The sequence below is a fragment of the Sminthopsis crassicaudata genome, chromosome 2, assembly GCF_048593235.1.
Source record: "Sminthopsis crassicaudata isolate SCR6 chromosome 2, ASM4859323v1, whole genome shotgun sequence".
Lineage (NCBI taxonomy): Eukaryota > Metazoa > Chordata > Mammalia > Dasyuromorphia > Dasyuridae > Sminthopsis > Sminthopsis crassicaudata.
Genome location: NC_133618.1, coordinates 509,662,616 through 509,684,490, shown reverse-complemented (window position 1 = coordinate 509,684,490; position 21,875 = coordinate 509,662,616). Strand labels below are relative to the sequence as shown.

Below are 21,875 nucleotides of genomic sequence, written 5' to 3'. Positions count from 1 at the left end.
AAAGTTCCCACTCCGAGCTTCAGTTTCCCCTTCTGTAAAATGAAACCTTTAGAGTAAATGGTCTCAAAGTACCTTCCTTTCTCTAAATGATTCTATCATTTAATAGCTTGTGAACAATTGCCAAAGTCACAAAGCTAGTTAATGTTAAGAACAGGTCTGGAACAGACTCTCATCTCCTAGTCTGCTTCTCTTTCCAATTGTTTTATGTGGGGAGAAAGGAATATGGATGAAAAAGTGTGAAGGACATTATATTTCCCTACTTACTCATCCAACTTAAGATAAAACATAACTATGAAAATGAAAACATTGTAAACCACAGTGACATATTGAACACATTCTTTGTCAAATTTACCTCTGCCTTGGTCTTTGAGCAGACATTAGGATTCCAGTTCACTGTGATAGCTGGAATCTCCCAAACACATTCAAGCAATTTTCAAAGCCTTTTGCCTTCCCTCTCTCCATGTCATTTAGTTACTTCATTTACATCCGTGATAACCTTCCTATCTTTTAATGTCCTTAGTAGTTCATAATACAGCTCTTTTCACAAAGTTGTAGCCCTAATCTTAGAAATGTTTATAAATAAGTTGTTTGAAATATTGACACAATCTTCTCATGATGTTCCTGAAACACTGACTTTTGCAAGAAAGCTACCCAAGGACACCTCTGATTGAGATCACTCTTTCAGAGTGCAACAAATCAGTGACCTAGACTTCAATGAGAGGAGAGCTTGAGGTCTAGATTCTCTTTTGCCAATGAGCTAACCAGTCCCTCAGTGAGGTTATGGACTGAGCTTGCTTACAGAATCAGAGGTATGTCTTGTACTTCCAGGCCAGGACCCAAATATTCTTAGGGAATACTCTCTACACATTCTTCCCCCACTTCTTCTTCTACTAACTAATTCTTCCTTTGCATGTAACCAGACACAATAGACCAAGGTATCTATAGTAATGGGGTCAATAACATTAACGGGGCTCAGGCTCCAGTCGGCATCACTAAATATCACAAGTCAATGTCCCTGGGTTTTATTTTTGTCATATTTGTGTGCCCTTAAACTATCCTACAATGATAATTTTGGCTCTTTCTGGACTCTAGTCCATTCTTCCTCCTCACCACTCACTCTTTCCTAGATCTTCCTTCCCTTGTCCTTCCTTATCTTTCATCTAGCCCTATTCTCTTCCTATCTATCCTTTCTTTGTCTTTTTTTTTGGGGGGGTAGTGGTAATAAGAGTTCCATTTATTCACTAAATCTAAAGCAAATAAATGCTTCTTTTAAATTTTAGGCATGTGATATATTGTTGTCATTGTTAATTTCAGTAACTCCTTGTCCAGTGCCTCATTATTCTATGGAGGTGACCCAAGGGTCTGTAAGGTGTTGCCGTCAAAGTAAAAACTCTGGCACATTCTATTAACTTGAAAAGATTAGATGATTAATGCCTATTGAGGAGGGAGAGAGGGTACTATAAACAATGAAGTATAATGATACTAAATGTATATTCACCAAGTAATGCAGCGGTCCTCAAACTTTTTAAATAGGAGGCCATCACTGTCCCTCAGACTGTTGGAGGGCTGGACTACAGTAAAAACAAAACCTCACACTCTCTCCACCCCTCAGCCCATTTGCCATAACTGGGCGGGCCGCATCTGGCCATAGGTTGAGAACCCCTGTAATAGAGCATATAAATTCTTACAGGAAGAAATAGATAGCAAAACTATATTAGTGAGGGACTTCAACCTTCCCTCTCAGAATTAGACAAATCTGAGCACTAAATAAATAAGAAAGAAACTAGGGAAGTTAGAATCCTAGAAAAAAATTAGATATGACAGATCTCTCAAGAAAATTGAATAAGGATAGAAAGAAATACACCTTTTTCTTAGCACCTACACAAAAACTGACCATGAATTAGGACATTAAAAACCTTATAATCAAATGCAGAAAGGCAGAAATAGTAAATGCTTCCTTTTCAGACCACAACATAATAAAAAACAATATTCAGTAAAGGGTCAGGGAAAGATAGACTAAAAACCAATTGGAAATTAAATGATCTAATTCAAAATAATTAGGTCAAATAACAAATCACAGAAACAATAATGTCATCTAACAGAATGACAATAATGAGAGAGCATACTAAAACCTGTGGGATGCAGCCAAAGCAGTTCTTAGGGGAAATTTTATATCTCTAAATATAAATAAAATAGAGAAAGAGGACTTTAATAAATTAGGCATGAAACTAAAAAAGCTAGAAAAAAGAACAAATTAAAAACCTCAATTAAATACCAAATTAGAAATTCTGAAAAATCAAAGGAGAGATTAATAAAATTGAAAGTAAGGAAACTATTGAACTAATTAATCAAACAAAGAATTGGTTTTATGAAAAAAAAAGATCTGACAATCTAATTGAAATGAATATTTACAAAAATATAAATTACCCAGATTAACAATAGAGGAAATAAGTTATTTAAATAGTCCCATTTTAGAAAAAGAAAAGGAACAAGCCACTGATGAACTTCCTAAGAAAAAATATCCAGGGCCAGATGAATTTACAAGTGATTTCTACCAAACATTTAAAAAGCAATTAATTCCAATACTATGTAAATTATTTGGAAAAGTAAGTGAAGGAGTGCCGCCAAATCCCTTCCATGATACAAATATGGTATTGATGCCTAAACCAGGAAGAACCAAAACAAAGAAAGAGAATTACAGACCAATCTCCCTAATGAATATCAATGCAAAATTTTTAAATAAAACTATTAGCAAAGAGATTATAATAACTTATTATCAGGATCATATACTATAATTAAAGTAGAATCTATAATACTAGGAATGTATGGTTCAATATCAGAAAAACTATTGTCATAATCAACCATAAAAATAACAAAACCAACAGAAATCATATAATCTCAATAGATGAGATTAAAAACTTTTAACAAAATACAGCACTCATTCTTATTTAAAAAAAAAAAAAACCCACTGGAGAACATAGGGATAAAGGGAGTTTTCCTTAAAATAATAAGCAGCATCTATCTAAAACTAACAGCAAGCATTATTTGTAATGGAGAGAAGCTGGATGCATTCCCAATATGATCAGGGGTGAAACAAAAATGCCCATTATCACCACTATTATTCAATATTGTACTAGAAATGTTGGCTTTAGCAATAAGAAAAGAAAAAGAAATTAAAGGAATTAAAATAGGCAATGAGGAGATAAAACTGCCACTCTTTTTAGATGATATGAGGTTATACTTAGAAAATACTAGAAAATCAGCCAAAAACCTATTTGAAACAATTAATAGCTTAAGCAAAGCTGCAGGATATAAAATAAACCCACACAAATCATCAGCATTTCTATAAATTACTGACAAAGCCAAGTGGCAAGAAATAGAAAGAGAAATTCCATTTAAAATAACTGTAGATAAAATAAAATATTCGAGTTTCTATCTGCCAAGACAAACCCAGCAACGATATGAACACAATTTACAAAATACTTTTCACACAAATAAAGTCAGAACTAAACAACAGGAAAAATATCAATTGCTCATGAGTAGGCCGAGCTAATTTAATAAAAAGGACAATTCTACTTAAATTGGTCTACTTATTCAGTGCCATACCAATCAAACTGCCACAAAAAATTATTTTATAGAGTTAGAAAAAATAATAACAAAATTCAGCTGGAAAAACAAAAAGTCAAGAACATCAAGGGAATTAATGAGGAGGGAAGTAAAGGAAGTGAGGTGGGAATAGGAAAATACTTGGAGAAGGGAGAGAAGAGAAATGGGAAGATATAAGTAGACCAGTCATATTAAAGAATAGCAGCATACTGAGATGTCTATACAGTACTCAAAATTTGACTAAAGATGACAGGATTCCATTTCTCTCTCTGATATGAGAAAAGGAAATTTAACACCCCGATCACCATCTTCTCTGAGCATAAAAAAACCATGAAAGAAAAAAAAAAAAATACAAATTGCCCCTCAATCTTGTATGATCTTTTCTGCTATAGTAATGATAGTAGCAAAATGGCAGAAAATGGGCAAATACACTAAGAATCACACAATTTTTAGACTGTATGTGAATTTAAACTTAAGGATTTAAAGAAATTGATCCTCCAAATGTGAGATGTTTGTTCTATGACCAACAAGGGAACATAGTACTAAAAGAATTGAATCATGTTGATCTTCATACTTCCACTGGAGGGGGGGAAAAAAGCATGAAGAAAGAAGAGAGTTATAGCTACACAGAAGAATGGTTATGAGTTCTTCTTGAAAAGTAAATAAAAGAATTGATGGAACTGGTTTTTATCATGCACCCAAAGGCAATAAGAAACAATTCCAGTGCATCTTATCTTCAACAAGTACTTAGCTGCCTGGCACTGGACATAATCATGAAATAATTCTCCTTTCAGAGACCTAATATCATGAGAAATAGATATACACACACATACACGCATATAAAGCAAATAAAGACTTGTATTATGATGCACATAAGTATATGCAAAAAAGTCTCCCATAAAAGTAATTACAATCCATGCACCAACATCTAATACAGAGAATGAAAAGATAAAGAAATTTTGCAAAGAACTCAATAAAACCTTTCAAATTATTTTTTTAACCCACAAAATAAATTTCTTTATTGATATTTGATAATTGACTGTTTATTTTTTCAGGAATTTCAACCATAGGTAATTTCTTTGTTTTGGTTATTTCCCTGATCCAAACCACAGCCTTTTTACACTCTGGTAGATAATTGGATTGTTCCATGTATAATAAGCTAAGTTGGCCTCCAGATATCAGATATAATCTGCTGCTAAAATCACTGTTTTTATTTTTTTTTAATTTTTTTATTTTATAATTATAAAATTTTTTGACAGTATATATGCATGAGTAATTTTTTTTATATAACATTATCCCTTGTATTCATTTTTCCAAATTTTCCCCTCCCTTCTTCTCCTCCCTCCCCTAGATGACAGGCAATCCCATACATTTTACATGTGTTACAGTATAACTTAGATACAATATATGTGTGTAAATCCAATTTTCTTGTTGCACGTTAAGTATTAGATTCCGAAGGTATAAGTAACCTGGGTAGATAGACAGTAGTGCTAACAATTTACATTCACTTCCCAGTGTTCCTTCTCTGGGTGTAGTTGTTTCTGTCCATCACTTATCAACTGGCAGTGAGTTGGATCTTCTTTATGTTGAAGATTTCCACTTCCATCAGAATACATCTTCATACAGTATTGTTGTTGAAGTGTATAGTGATCTCCTAGTTCTGCTCGTTTCACTCAGCATCAGTTGATGTAAGTCTCTCCAGGCCTTTCTGAATTCATCCTGTTCCTCATTTCTTACAGAACAATAATATTCCATAACCTTCATATACCATAATTTACCCAACCATTCTCCAATTGATGGACATCCATTCATTTTCCAGTTTCTAGCCACTACAAAAAGAGCTGCCACAAACATTTTGGCACATACAGGTCCCTTTCCCCTCCTCAGTATTTCTTTGGGATATAAGCCCAATAGCAGCAATGCTGGATCAAAGGGTATGCACAGTTTGATAACTTTTGGGGCATAGTTCCAAATTGCTCTCCAGAATGGTTGGATTCTTTCACAGCTCCACCAACAATGCATCAGTGTCCCAGTTTTCCCACATCCCCTCCAACATTCATCATTATTTGTTCCTGTCATCTTAGCCAATCTGACAGGTGTATAATGGTATCTCAGAGTTGTCTTAATTTGCATTTCTCTGATCAGTAGTGATTTGGAACACTTTCATATGAGTGGATATAGTTTCAATTTCATCATCTGAGAATTGTCTGTTCATATCCTTTGACCATTTATCAATTGGAGAATGAAAACCTTTCAAATTAAATCAATATATTCTTTTGATATTAAATGACTTCAAGGTGAGAGATGAAGATGTTGGAAAATACAGATCAGAAATAAAGGAAAAAATAAAGGACCAAAGAATTACATATCATACAGAAACATCATGCCCCATCTTCATGAATTCTTTTGCTGAGTAAAAAACAAAACAAAACAATTAGTCTCTAGACATGGAAAATGATAAACAACATCACAAAAATGAAAGTAATTCTACTTTAACCCACAAGAAATCACTCATTACTGAAGTGGGAGTTAAGGTGCTTTAGTAGAGAGTGTTGGACTTGGAATCATATGCCCCACTGTTATCCTTCTAAGTTCAAGAGAAAGTGAAGATGATCCTCTGTCCTCTTGATTCCTTCCTTTCTTCTGTAGCCCATCTCTATGGGGAAAGATGAACAATTGCTGCAAAGGAGGAGAAAGTATAGATAGTAATATTGGAGGAAACATCTGACCAATGCAATTATAGTTCCCATTTTTTATTATCATTACTGCTCCTGCTGCTCCTGGGTGTATCCTGTGCTAAGTACTAATAGAACAGGAAGAGAAAATTTAGTCTGCATTCAAGGAGTATTTCCTGGCTGGTCCTTTCTCTCTAGCAATACCTATTCCTTCTTTCTTTGAAATAGTCTACTAACACTTTTTCATAGAAACCCAGAGGTTTATAGTTCCAAATTGCCTTGTCAATCACAGATACTTCAGGGTCTCTACAACTTAATTTTTTTAGGGCCACATTTGCTTAATCAAAGAAAACCATTGCCCTCAAATATTAGGGCTCTTTAGACTTTGTCTATGACCCTCTTCTCTTCTTCCTCTTAAATTTTTCTTTGGAAATTAGCATTTTATAAAAACTTGAGATTTGGAGGCAGGGGAATGGGAGAGGGATAGGGTGGGAGGGAAGGAACAGCCCATCAGCAATCCAGGTCAGGAAGTCTGGGATATCAAACTGTCTGTTTTCCCTTATCCTAGGCCATGACTGGAAAAATTGGAAAGGATTTAATCTCCTTGAGAGCAGGTACTGTTTCATTTCAGGTTTTATCCCACTAGCTCTTAGTACATAGTACTATACTCCTCAAATATTTATTGAACTGAATTTATTCTATCTTCAACCAGATGTTCTTGGTTCTTTTTTTGTATCCAAGGAGAATTAAGTCTAATCCCTCCTTCAAAAGACACCACTTTCCCACCTCAACTCTACCTCCCCCCCCCCCATCTTCTCTTCTCTAAGCTAAATGTCTCCAGTTGCTTCAATTGATATTTTTTATGGTATGCTATCTCCTCGCCATCCTGGTTATCTAGGTACACCATAGTTTGTCAACTTCCTCCCTAAAATGTGGTGCCCAGAGCTGGATCAATCATTTTTTCTAAGACTTTAGCTATTACATAGGAATATAAAATTTAGAGTTGAATAAGAACTTGATGAACTCCCACATTTACCGAAGAAGAAGTTGACGTCGAAAGAAGTAAAGTGGCTTGCCAAGTCACAAAGATGTATGATACAGCAGGGCCAGGATTCAAATCCAGGCCTTCTGACCCCAAATTCAGTGTTTTCCCCATGATAGCACATTCTGCTATTGACTCCTCAAGTCCACATCATCTTCAGTGCCATCTTCTTTACAAAACTCCAGATTAATATTTCTGATTTCCTGCCAGGATATCTTCGACTACAACTTTGAACTCAATGTGCCCTATGCCAAATTGGGATATCCTCCTCTCCTCTTCTCTAATTCACCCTTACCCTGTACTTTCCAATGATTACTTTCTGAACTACTGCCATAGTCCTGATTTCGCTGCACCCAACTGCATCATTCATAAGCTATTGAACTCACTTCTGCTACACCCAGTTATGTGACATTGATTAGCTGCCTTAATTTTTCAAGCTGAAATGGAAAATGAGGGGATTAGATTAGACCCTTAAGGACCCTTCTAGTTCTCAACTCTTAAAATAGCATTTTCACCATGTTGTTTCCCCTCAAGATCAGTGGGTTCTTTTCTGATTAAGGCTTATTGTTGTTCATTCTTCATTTAGTGAGAGACATCATAAGGTATTGTCTTAACTTGCTCATGAATTGAAGAGAGACAGAGCTGCTTGGTCATCAGCCTCACTTTCTCCTGCAGTCACAGGAATCCTGTGTGGTGAGACAAAGCTAAGACTAAGCTGATGGTCTCATCCTCATCTTTACACAAATCACTCTGAGAGCCCAGGCCATTCTGCTCTAAGTCTCTTCTTAGCTCCAGCACCATTCCTCTACAGTCTTGTGTATAGCAGCTACTATTATCATACTTGGGAGATGGAAAGATTTCAGTTAGAATCCCACCTCAGAGTAATCCAGGACAAGTCATTTCTCCCAGCCTTAATTTCTTCATCGACAAATTGGAGATTAAAAATAGCATCTTCTTCACAAGATTATTTTGAGGATCAAATTAAATGTGTACACTTTAAAAATGTCTATGTTTACTGTTACTTTCCCCTGCTAAGAATGCTCTCCATCCACATTCATCTTTCAAGATTCTGCCCATGACCCACCCCCTTGATGAAGCCCTCCCTAATCCAGCCCACATTGATTTAGCTCAATGGTATCATTGACCTTCAATGCCACAATATGTGATGGCATCATGGATACAAATACTATCAGATTCAGGAAGACTTGAAATTTTAACTTTGATACATACTGACCAATTATCTCTGAACATGTCATTTAACCCAACAGAGAAGATGCTGTTCTATATTGACGGAGAAAGTTCCGCATTGGGAGTTGCTTATATTAGAGAAATCATAGTCCTAGACCCACAACTCCCAAAATGCCACACCTAGTTTTTCTGCATTTTAATGTTTTAACTTAATTGCTTCTTTCAGCTACTGTAAATTTGGGAAGGATGGGAATCTATTTTCGTGTCTTTAAAATGCAATTTCCCAACAGCACAGGGAACATAAATTTGCGCCAAATACTTCTGTAAATTAAAAGAGCACCCAACCCGGCTCACCCCCAGCAAAACTCATAATGGTATCCCCAAATCCCAAGAGCTTCCACATATTGGCAGCCAGAAGGGGCTTTTGGATTGTCTAATCTGTAAGACTATCGTAATCTTACAGTTAAGAAAATGGAAATGGAGCAAATGCAGTAAATGGTAGAGCAGGAGCTTAAAGAGCCTTTCCCATTCAAATCCAATGCACTTTCTTTGGTTCTGTTAATGTTTCCTGGAGTATCTCATTGAGAGTACTAAACTGTCTTATAAAGCAGCAGATCAAACAAAAAACAAACACCTCCTCTTCCCCCACCATCACTCGTTTCCTAGGACACAGAGCTCACTTTTGTATGTATGTATATGTGTGGGGCATACGGCAAAACTTAGGTCTCCCTTCACTCTGAGTTGTTAGAAATTGCATCACTGGGAAGAATTGACTAAAGAGATCCAAGGCATTTCTTCAAGAGGTTCTGAAGGCCCAACCTTCATCCTGTGTGAAAAAGGTGAAGAACTCACAGATCAAGCACATATTGATCAGGGACTGTTAGCTAAAGCCTTAAAGGCCTCAGTTAAGGAAGTATGTGATTTTAGATAAGGCCATTGTTCAAAGGAAGATGTGTGGTGAGAAAGTTATATGTCACCTTGTCTACTACATTCCACTGACCAAATAGGGGAATAGAGACTTATGTGACCAATGACACCATATAGAGAGTGGGATTTGGGGATTGTCTGAAATGTATAAAAACTGTGAACATTTTCAAGGGAGTGGCTCTCCTGCTGTGAAATTCGACTCACAGACCATGATGGGGTCCGCTTCTCGAGATGTTCGAGTAGTCAATTTGGATAGGTGTCTCCCAAACAATCCTAAAGCTAATTTAAATTTAAACCTCAAGGAGGTGAGGGAAGAATTAAAAGTGCATTTCTTTTTGTGAATGGACATTAAACAGTCTGGGAAGGACAGATTAAGTCTTAGTCAGCATTTGCTCTGATCTCTGAGGCTGAAAGGGACCAGAAGGCTTTTGTGCAATTAATTTCAGTAGTACAATTGTTGCCCAGGTCAAGACCTAAGAAGAGGAATAAGTGAAATTACTTATCTTTAAACAAAAAGGGACGGTACAAAATCTGGTATTAATCTAACTGGAAATAATTTCCTCTCCCTGACCTCTTGGGGGGGGGGGGGGGGAGAATAAGTGACCCATCTAGCTTATGCCAACTTCAACCAAGACCACAAATCTTACCAGGACAAATACCCACAGACTCTACCTCTCTTAAGGGGAAATGGATTTTAGTATCAGATCTATTACTAATTCATTGTGTGATTTGAGACCTTATGTGGCTTAATTGTCATTGGATTAATAATGCCTACTCATTAATATACAGGGTTAATATGAAGATCAAATGCGATATTCATAATATTATTTTTTTAAAGTCTAATCATTGGGATATTGCTGAAGAAACTTGTGATCTATGAATATCATTTTGCCATAAAGGACAAATAATTACAAAAAAAAAATCATAATCAGGGGAAAGGGAAAGGAGAAAAGTATTCACCTTTTTCCTGGACCAAATGCACAGGAGAGATAAAAAAAAGTTGAACAGATATTAAAACAAAATGGAGCCCTGTGTTTGTAAAATGCTATTATATGGTCTTTCTCCTTATTAGCTAACCTGCAGTCAACAGCATATCTAGGCTTCATGGTATATTCCTTTCTTTTCCCTGTAATCCTATTGCTCACCTAAATCTACTTCATATTTCCCACTCCTGGTGCCTTATCCCATAATCCCAAAGCCCACAGCTACAGAGTAACCAGGATAGATGCTCAATGGGTAGCTATGCTATTGACATTTCTAGTGGGTGTCCAGTGTTACAAAACAATGGTCCCATGGGCTGCTATGCAGCAAAGGGTAGTGACAGCATTTAATAACTTGGCTTTTCTGGGCATCTTTCATTTGAGAAGATCAACACTTTCAACAGGCTAAAAGCCTTCTCCTGTCCAAGAAAAGGTTTCATTTGATCTGACAAATATCTTGGAGAAACTGGTAGAGCAGGATTATTTTCATCATGAGGATAAGGTATGGTGAGACAAGACCGACTCCCCCAAGATCACACAGGAAATCACTGACAAAGTCCATTCTGCAATATAGCTAAAAATGAGAAGCATCTCTTTGGCTCATTAATGTTGGATAATGGTTCTCAAGCTAGAGTCCACTAAGATTTCAGGGGGAGAAGAGGAGGACAGAGGAGAGGGGCTTTCAATAAATTTGGATGGAAAAAAATTGATCTTTATTTTCACTGTCCTCTAAAACTAAAATTTAGCATCAATTGGGAAGTGGGTAGGGGTGGAAAGAAGAAAAAATAACCTCCTTCTTCAAAAGGCTTCACCAAAGGCCAAAAGGCTCCATATAAAAATAATTAAGGGCTTCAGTTGTAGAATGAATTTCAGCCTTCTAAGCAAAACTTAAGTTTTCCTGGGCTGAAGATATCAAGATTATGTTAATTCTATTCCCAAATTCTCAACTTCTCCAAATGGTATATGTTCTAGGGATGCCTAGAAATGGTTAAAATGGACAGACCAAAATGAGGTAGTTTACCAAATTCTGAAGAAAAACATCAGTTAAAAAAGTGTTATGTGTCCCAACTCCAAGCCCTAACCCAGATTTTGATTAAGGGAGTGATGGCAGCATCCTATGTGTCCCTTACAAGTCACTACTCCTTTGCTGTCTGCATTTCTCTATCTAGTTCTATTGCTAGCAGCAGCATCCTTCCTGTCCTGAACCTGAACTTGTGATAATATTCAAGAAGCAACATTTCCCACTTTTTTCCTTTTTTCTTTACTCCATGTTAACACTCCACCCACTCTGCCCAATTCTTGCAAAAGCCCAATAACAGACTTAAGAGATGAAGTTTTAGGGACTGAAAGCCAATTCTCCAACAATGGATATCTTCAAGGCTCCCAATTTCTCTCCACCAGTCCCCCATGAACCAAATAAAAACCAGCACAGGGGCCAGCAGCCCCAGAAGGAAGTTTGAATTGGAATCGACTTTATTATTTTGTAAATGTGAATTTTACAAAGCGTTTTACAATTAATGATCATATCCTCCTTCATGGATTTTGTATCTGATGGAGACAGCTATGAGCACACTTCAAACTCTCGGGGTTTCCTTGGTCGGCTGTTCAATGTCATTTTAGTTACCAATATAATATGTCAGCCATGGCTAAAAAGTAACAGTCTTAACTATACAGAGTAACAACACATAAATACCTGTGAAGAAACAACAAAACTTTTTTTTTTTCTGTTCTTAAAAACAAAAACAAAAAACTAGCATTTTTTGTGGCTGAAATGTGACTCTGTGGCATTGTGAAATTGCCCATCCAGAGTAGGAACAATTTATTATTTCAATTTTTTTAACAGTCATGAATTACAGTACTACTTTACTACCCTAAACAGACTCCATTTTTTTTTAAATTTTAAAAACAACCACCTACTTTTTAAAGTCTCTTTTTCCCAAACATTCTGTCCAAAGGATTAATGTTCTATTTGAGTCAAGTGCCATCCAAATCTTCAAGTCAAAAATATTTATACATTTATACTTTAGGGTTTTTTTTGTCTGCTAAAAATAGTATTGCAAGTTTTGGCCTTTTTTGACATAAAAATCACAATCATGTGCAAAATGCTGACAATGGAAGCAACTGATCAGAACATGAGAAGGTTTTCCAATTTGAGTGCTTTAGATTTCTGCATAATATTTTTTTCCTTTTTTATTAAAAAAAGGGAAAAAAACCTTTTCAATTTTAGAAACATCTTGTACCCAGCCCTGAATATCTCTGGTATGGTAATACACACATTTGGGGCTTGCTCACTGACATAATGACAAATTTATACAGCAGGGACATTTTGAAACAGTAGTTAAAGCCCAAGACAGCTATGAACTCTCAATTCTGTGTTTACGATTTACTGCCAGTGGAAGCAAACAGAGGTTGTCTCTGCGTTTTCAGTTGGTTAATGGGCCATAGGCCCTTCCCCACTTGCAGCAAGTGATTTCCATAAAAATAATCCATCTGAACAGAACCCGAACGATAAAATGACTGGGGAGAGGCAGCAGGGCCTCACAGAGTAACCTATCTAGAAAGCTATGGTCCTTTAAACATGGGTTAAATAGGGAAGCAATTCCAAATATAATGGACTGTCAAAAAGCCTGAGCCCCATCACACTTCACCTTTATCACTCCCCTGGATGGACTGACACGTCCAGGACTAGGAGCCTTCCTTAAGCAACCCAAAGGATTAGAAATACTTGGTCTCAATGGGTCAATGGAATCAATTATTAAGGCTACCCAGATAAGGTTCTCTAAACCCTTTTTAAAGGGATGAGGAAAGAAATGTCTATTGTCTAACCTTTCTCCACCCTCCTCGATCTCAGAATTTTTATCCAGCACCTTCATCACAGCACTAAATATGAATACTGAAAAAGAATCTAGGAAAGAAAAATAAACACATACTCAATAAGTTATGACCCCAAAACCCAGATTATTAATATTTTAGGGAGGTGGGGATGGGGAGAATCCCAATCCAAGCCTTTGACACTATAACATGGGAAATCACAAAAAAAGGGAAGGGATTGGGTAGATGGGAAATATTTTCATAATATGCAATTAAAGAGAACAGAAAGGGGAGGTCCAGAACACTATTCTGCCTCTATTATCACAGAGGCACAGAAGTACACACATGCACCCACACATACATATATACAAACACACAAAATCTTACATACAATTAAATAGGGCTCCAAAGATTAGAATTTCCACTCCCATTTGCCCTCCACCCCCCTTTTTTTTTTCACAGATCCTACACCAAAGTTAAGAGGGAGAAAACACCCCCCCCAAAAAAAAAAAAACCAAAAACAAACCACACACACACACACACACACACACACAAAAAAAAAAAAAAAAAAAAAAAAAAAAAAACAACCTAAGAACAAACACAAACAGACCTCTCAGGCAAGACCAGAGACAGGGCAGAAAACAATAGAGAGAATTCAAGTTCCGAGAGAACCTCAATACAAAGCCAGCAGTATCTGCTATCTTTAATGGACAATTGTGATTTAGTGTTTGCTCACCACTGGTCCAGCTGTTCCCTCTGTGCCCTTTTACAACTTTGTGTTCAACCAAGAATTGCACAGGGGTCCAGCACATGGTGGGCCTAAGTGAGCAATGTCCTGATATCAATGCCCTAGTGATTTTGGGACTGACTTTTGAGTCCTTGATTACATCAATTAGGACAGGAGCAGATGTCTGGCCTATTGTGGCAACTGCACGTAACTTTAGCTCAAACTCTGTTCAGTCTACCTTTTTAAAAATCTTATTCCTCAAAAAGGTGCTTGATATAATTTAGGTATATAATAGAATATAGATATATTATATGCATATTGCTAATAGTCAAATGTAAGAATAAAGGTGCAGACATATCATAAATACTGAGGGTTTTTTTCCTCTTTTGTTCTAGCAGATCTAAATAAATGCAGTTTCATATTCACATGACAAAGCAGCCCCCGATTCTGGAATTGATAGTGTTGTAAACAAAGGAGAGGGAAACATGGTCTGATTTTGAAAATGTTTTCCTTGGGAAAAAAATGATCCAAAAAATTCTAAGGCACTCTGGAAAGCCCCATGAAAGCCAAGGACTGCTTCGGTTTCACTTTACATTCAGTATCTTCAGGGATTGGTTTTCCTCAAAGGATACAATCATCATCCCATATACATTTTCAAACATATCATTAATCCTCTACACACAGGAAACATTAGTGCAAAACACTCACCCTGACCCAGAGAAAAAGGGAGAGCTCAAAACCCATTCACATTTTAAAAGTTGTAACAAATTTTCTGTCTTCTTAACCCAGAACCACCCCCCCCAAAAAAAAAAAACCCACACACACAAAGAAAAAGAAAAATGAAAAAAGAAAAACTAGGAAGTTGTGCTAGGTATAAAAAAATAGATAAATTTTATCTGTGCAACCTACAATCTTCTCTGATATAACCACTAATATTTCACCTATTCTGCTCAAATCAGCCACTATTTATAACTCCACAGCTTTATCCATTCTTGGGTCTCTCAGGTATGACCACCATCTTAGATTTTTCTTATGATGGTTTCTTGATGGATAAAAATTCTTTTCATTCACCTAAATATCACATCTCTCAGTTCTGAATGTTTCTCAAGCAAAACTCAAAATTAAAAGTGCCATTGTGGCAGGAATGAAGTGGAAAAGCTTTAACTTACTTAAAAAAATGAAAAGAACACAGGGTAGTTTTAGGACATTGTAGACTAGAGATTATCCTTAGACTCTCACCCTAGAGGCAGAAAAGAAAAATATAGTAACCCACTTCCTCTGTTCTTAAAATACATGCTGGTCCAACCCAGAAGGAAAGGACTCCCATCTCTAAGCATGAGAGACATGCATCCAACATTACACACTTCACATCACCTAAGTCTCCCACCCAAGTCTCATATCTCTTCCAATAGCCTCAAAAGTATTTGGCAAAAATAACCCATGTGTTCCCTACACATGTAAAAGATTTTGATTTCCCAACCTATTCAAGACTTAACCTTAGATAAGTCACAATTTTTCCCATACCTGGGAGAGTCTTCTAGATTCCTATTCCTAATGCCTGGGGCCCTGAAAGGAAATTGATAGCCTGAGCTCCTAAAAGGGTGGGAGGGGCTAATGATGAGAAGAGGATGAGCATAGAGCATAAAGTTACCCATGAGTAACCAAAGAGCTGAAAAGCTCAGAAGCCTGCATGTACTCACCGCACTGACTGGCAACGTCTTATATAGTACCCCACACGATTTCCTATCCCACATAGCTCCACTGATGATAGAAAAGAATAAAGGTTCAGACTTTCTGAGCATTCATGGGAAGGCAAGGCATAAGAGACTTCATACAGAGGGTAGGGGCAAAGCAAGGATGCCAGCTTTGTTGAGACTGATTTAAACTGTTTTTATGATCTGAGACGCACAAGAAGGGAGGGGAAATAATGTTCAAGAAATCAAAGGATGATGTGAATCCTGCTTAAAAGCCATCATATGTTAATAAATAAGATAAAGTGACACCTTGAGCTGAAAAGGGACTCTCTTCTTCTAAGCTTGGTTCATTTTTAGAGGGGTGGTGGAATCTGCAAAAAAAGACTTGGGAATATCAGAAAAGTTGACACCTGCCCAGACTGGAGGGAGGGGTAGGTGGAATGGGAGGAGGGAAAGAGAGGAGTGTGTGGTATTAAACAAAGCCCTATGTTGGCCAAGGTGTCAGAATCGACTGGAAAGACTCTGGAAATGCATAACTGTCCAGGTTGGGAGATAAAAGTAAAAACCTATGTGGGTTGTTTTTAATTAAATATGAAGGGATATGAAATTTGGGGGCAGGTAGGAAGAAAGCAAGCGAGCATTTCTATCACAGATGAAGTGTCAACTATCTGGCTAAATAAATAAAACAATGACCCAAGATGGGAAAGCTGCACCCTGGACCCCCTTTTTCATTGGAACAAGGAGGAGGGGAATGAATACTCTGCACCCTCCAAAGAAAAGAAAAAGCGAAGTGCTGTGAACCATAAACACAAAGGAAGTCACAGACCAGTGACTATTTGTGTGGATTTTGCACTAGTTGTTTATTTTTCCCTTGCTAAAAACTTAATTGCCAAGAGAGCATATTTCAATCTCAGAAAATTAAAACAGTCTCTTGCATTGACTTTTCACAACATTCTGCCCATCACCACCTTCATCTTAAAAGCATCAACAACGCTACAGTATTAAGCACCACTTTCATACCAGTGAAACGGTCTGATATTTCTTCTTTACAAACAGTATAGCATCCCCATTGACTACAACACAGGTAACACAGTGTGATCATTCACCAATCCACAGTTTCTGCTTATATTCCTATCCCCATTTCTGAATCCCACACAATTGGAGATACACTTACACCTAACCAGCCATGTAACCTCAAGGCAGTAATTATGGAGAGAAAATATTGGCACATATTGAGCATCAGTCAAAACCATGCTGTTCTTTAGGATCCATAGTAGTGGTGGGAGAGGGGGTAAGGGAGGAAAAAAAAAAAGAGGGGGAGGGAGGAGAGAGAAAAGGAGCACACCAAGAAGTGATGGGTGGCGGGGAGGGGGGAAGGAAGAGAATGGGGGACTATGTTCCAAGAGGACTCATGGATCTCTCCACAGAGCACCAGTTCTATCTCACTGTCACTACTTCCACAAGCACCTACACACATTCCAGATCCCCTGAGCTGGGGGGATCTACACAGGCAAAGGATTATCTTGTTTCCTGGCCAAACAATCCCAGTAGAGGGCAAGCCAACTGCCCTCTAGTGGGAGTACTAGCAATGGAAGCCCTCTTTAAAAAGTAATGGGAGACAAGGATTCACCATTGGATAAGAAAAATGTCAGACATGTTTTTCCTCTCCCTAATTCTGGCTCTTTCCCTGATTTTCCCAACCCAATTCCTCCTGCAGCAGAGGTCATAGCAAGCCATGTGGTCTGGCTATCAGCAACAACTGAAACACTGGAAAAAGCTCTCTGCCTCTCAAAGCTAAGTTGTTACTTCTCCTAAAAGGGTCAATGGTCACATTCACCAAAAAAGAGCAGACAACAAACAAGGCTATGCTTCATTCCCAAAAATTTGGTCTATTTAATGGTGGGAGTACGGAAGACAAAGAAATTGGGAAGTGAAGTTTTCCTTTTTAATCACAGAGCATGAGTTCCTACAGAATTCAAACACTTCCAGGACAGTCACAAAGCAATTCCACATGAAAAAGAAAAGTAAGAGAGGGACTATTCCTTTTGATGCCTGCTCTTTCCTACTTCCGCCTACTGGAGGAAGGAGATTCTCTGGAGTCCATCTCTTCAAATTAAACTCACTCTTACTGAAAGAGATCATGGGAGCTCAAAGTGGATTGTAAGAAGGGCCACGCCACTGACCATTTCTACCACTCAGCTAGCTCCTATACTCATCATGCCCCCCCCAACTCCTCTGGGGTGACCACCACCAATCAAATGGTCCCTCAGATTCATGAAAATGGGGTTTCATGTTGAGGGATGAGAAGAGAAAATGCACAAGTTTTTTGTTTTGTTTTTTGGTTTCAGGGAAGGGGAGGAGGTGAGGGGGAGAGAAGGGGAAGAAGGAGTTATAAGAACCAACTCAGAAGACTAACTTATAGACGGCTCTATTGAGTGGTACCTTATTCAGTAGGAAGAGAAATAGGGATCCAATAGGAGGGGACCAGTAAGAACAATGCGAAGTCTCCACATATTCACATACACCAATCAGTGCCAACCAACATGTCCAAATAAGCAAATACCAATAATACCCACCCCCATACCCTGCTGTTGTGACCCCCTAAAGCACATGCATGAGAAACATAAATATGGAACCATGGCTAATGCTGATACTGAAGGAGAGTCTCCATTGGGGGAGGGGGAGAGGGGGGCTTCCTGGAGAAAGTTCTCTGCCTCCCCCCCAAACTTCCCAACACCAACATCCACCCCCAGCTGAAGCACTCAAAGACCCTCAAGATGAAGGCCATTACAAGTTAGGAATGGAGTGTTAAATGAAGCGCCTCCAGTCAACCACCTGCCAAGTCCTGTGGGTCCTTGAACTGCCAGACATTCTCTGACCATCCAAAACGTTCGCCTCTTAGTTGTGTCACAACCTTCTATAGAGCAAGGAGGAATTAACAATGGCTTTAGTTCTATGCTGGGAAGAAAGGGATGGAAAGGACCTGGGTGCAAGAACCATGGGAGGGGATGTCTCAGTCCTCCTTCACCCCATCCCCTTGTAAGGAAGGGGGGAGAAAAGCTACAAGTTTAGAGTCTAACCTCAGGAGTATCAAAAAAAAAAAAAAAAAAAAAAAAAAATAGAGCCCAGGAACTCTCTTTTAAATAGGCCATCACTGGCCTAATCATTTACAGTATAACGAATGCGATTATTTCCTTCATAAATTTTAAATACAAGCAGAATAAAAATCACATTTTTTTCAGGCAACAGTAGCAGTTCAGTAGGTAAGTGGCTTGATCACATTTTTTTTTCGTATTAGTATGCATGCAAGCAGCTTTAGTATTTAGATCCCTTATAAGTCACAGATTTTTTTTTTCCTTTTCTTTAGGTATCTTTACAAAGTCCCTCCATAAGTACCATCTTGTCTTCTCACTGGTGTCTCCGGCCTGCTGGTGCTGGCAGGCCCTTGTTCGAAAGATTGGGGAGTGCTTTGGCTATCCGAGGGCAGGGGCTCTGGCCCAGCCACCTCCTGGATGACCGAGCCAGCACCATCTGCCTCTTCGCTTGGCTCGAATGGTGGGTTGGAAGCACTGCTCAGGTCTACGTTGACTGTGTTAGTTCTCAGAGCCACAATGGTGGCAGCATCATTCCTCCGCTCTGTGTAGATTCTTTGCTCAAATACTTGGGCTGTCGTGGTCTGGAATTCAGGCTCAAGGGGCACACTGGCAGTAGTGGAGCCCATGACGGTTCGGTACATCTCCATCCCCTCCGGCAGCATGGACTTGATCTTGGGTAGCCAGCGTTTGCGAACTCGACGAGCATTGGTGCACATGTCTGCAGCTATAACATTCATTTCACTCTCCTTAAAGCTTGGGGCAAAATTCTGACAATATACTGCAAAGACAGGAAAGAAAAGATAGCCAGCAGAGGTCAATAGGGCTAGGTGAAGACTTAAGAGAAGGAAGCCAAAGATACTCAGCCCCTTCATATACCTTCACAAGGCATATGTGCTTCAGGGCAACAAAAAGTTCCATCATCCCCATGGCAAAATCCATTCTATTCTTACTTATAAATGGGGATATATAGAAAGGATGCCAAGGAAAGCACAATTTACCTCCCAAGTAGAGTTAAATCAACCCCTTTCACAAGTATACTACATATGTGAAATTCATTTCAACATTATTATGGGTCATCTCACTCCTCTCAGCTCTTAAGGAGGTTAGAAACTCATTGTTTCAGAAAGGCATGATAATCTCTTTAAGGAAACTCCATTTATAAAATTGCCATTCAGTCCTTTAAGTTGTGTCTCTCCCTTTTCTAGGCAAAGATGCTAAAATTCCTCATTTTGCTCATTTTGCAGGTGAGGAAACTGAGGTAAACAAGGTGAAATGATTAGGTTAGACAAAACATCGTATAGAATCACACCAATTCTACAAATTGCATTCCTGATCCACACTGAATGCCTCCACAGGTGAAAATTTCCCTTTACTGGAAAATATATGATTTACTTTTTAGGGAGAATTTTCTGGCTATAACTAATTGACAAAGGAAGGAGGTGGTCAAAACAAGGGCAGAAAAGGAAAACAAAAGAGAAAAGTTCTCTGAAATTTTGTTTGGACACCAACATGTGGTCTCAATGAGAAAAGGCCGATGGAATTCTAATCAAGATTTTTAAATCTGACCACAGCCTTACTGTAACCTTGAGTAAAAATCATTGCTAATCCCTTGAGGGCAGAGGACAGTTTTTATCCCTAGGTGTAAAAGCATTAGCTTGAAGTCTTTGGGTCTCCTATCTTTATCTATCTGAAGGGGAAAAATATCAACTGGCTATCTTTCATAGGTTACTTAGGAGGACCAAAAGAGAAAAGAAATACAAAAATGATTTAAAGATTACAAAATGTTTATTAATATATGGAAATATAATATGAATTAGACTAGATTGAAAATAAGATTTTCCTATGCCTGAAAAATAAGCTACAAAGAGGAAGCATTCTGTCCTTACCCATAACAAGTTAATCATCTGGCAGAAAGTAACTAAAATCATTCTTAGCCTAATATAAATCTCTTAAGATCCATTCTCTGTACCATAATTTATTTACTCTCCAAATTTTTTTGAGTGACATCAGTTTTAGATTAATTACTATCAGGTATCCATCAAAAAAATTTTAAAGATTAAAAAGTGTATATTCGCTATTCTGACTGAGAAATTGGAATGTAGAATAAAGGGGTGGGGAGTGGGGGGAGAGAAAGGAATGGTTAATCCAAACGCCTTCTCATCTTCAAATAGGCAGGGGAGAAGGGTGGGCAGAGAAGAAGGCAGTCTACCACCCCGCAAGGCCGCGCTCACTGCCTTTAGATTATCCCAGTCCAGGAATGAGAGAGAAGATGGCCGAGCAGATGGCAAGGACTTAAAATAACCACAAAATGTAAATAGGAGGTTTTGTTCAAAAAGGAAATTAAATCTATTTCACATATTAAAATAGTTTTGCAGCTGAAATCATCAAGCTTGGAAACCCACCAAAAAAGTTAACACCTTGAGACCTCATTCTGGAGACTGCTCCTTTATCCTGTTCCACCCACTTCACACATTCCCCGGAAAAGCCTCATTCCAGGGAAGTGGATCAGCAGCTCCAATTATCAGTCACTAGGAGGCCAGGCTGAGGAATGCATGTATCACTACTTTGGGCATAAGAGCCCCAAAATCACTATAACCAGCTACATTGGCAAAAAAAATACTATCTCCTTATCACAAGTGAAAGCAGATTTTAGAAAAGGATTCTAAAAGTTGTTGTTACAAGAGGGCTAAGAGGGAGCTTCTTGTGGAAGTTCAGAGTGGAAGGAGTCTTCAGAAACTAGATCAAACAGAAATTATGCATTGACAGCACAATTGAAAACTTAGAGGTGTAAGATATCACTTTGGTTTCATTCCCTTTTCCTCCTATGAGTTTTGGACCTTACATTTCACGGCATTAAGGACCCTGCTGTCCAAAGGTTTCCGGCTAGGATCACTAGTGGAAGAGCGGATTCCAGTCCCACAACTGTTGGCTAGGGTATTCCTGACGGAGAAAAAAGGAAAAAGAAAAGATGAAGGTAGCAAATACTTTTAAGACTGTTAAAAATCCAAGTCAACTAAGTGTGTTATAATCAACTCATTATTTGTTATCCTCAATAACATAAAGGAGAGTACACAGAAAGGTGGAAGAAAGTCAAGCAAATATTTACTGCTGGAATGCTTCCTACAGGGAT

At 38.1% G+C, this 21,875-nt stretch overlaps 1 protein-coding gene across 6 annotated transcripts in view; it reads right to left on the bottom strand.

The window, feature by feature from the left end:
- Positions 1-11,869: 11,869 nt before the first annotated feature.
- Positions 11,870-21,875, bottom strand: part of NACC2 (NACC family member 2) — a 159,303-nt gene continuing 149,297 nt past the window's right edge. For all 6 annotated transcript variants that reach the window (XM_074294113.1, XM_074294112.1, XM_074294108.1 and 3 more), the window contains 2 exons: positions 21,588-21,685; positions 11,870-19,523 (listed from right to left, as the gene is read on the bottom strand). In XM_074294113.1, coding sequence (XP_074150214.1) covers positions 19,024-19,523; positions 21,588-21,685 — 598 coding nt within the window. In that variant the 3' untranslated portion in view covers positions 11,870-19,023. The remainder of the gene's footprint in view (positions 19,524-21,587; positions 21,686-21,875) is intronic.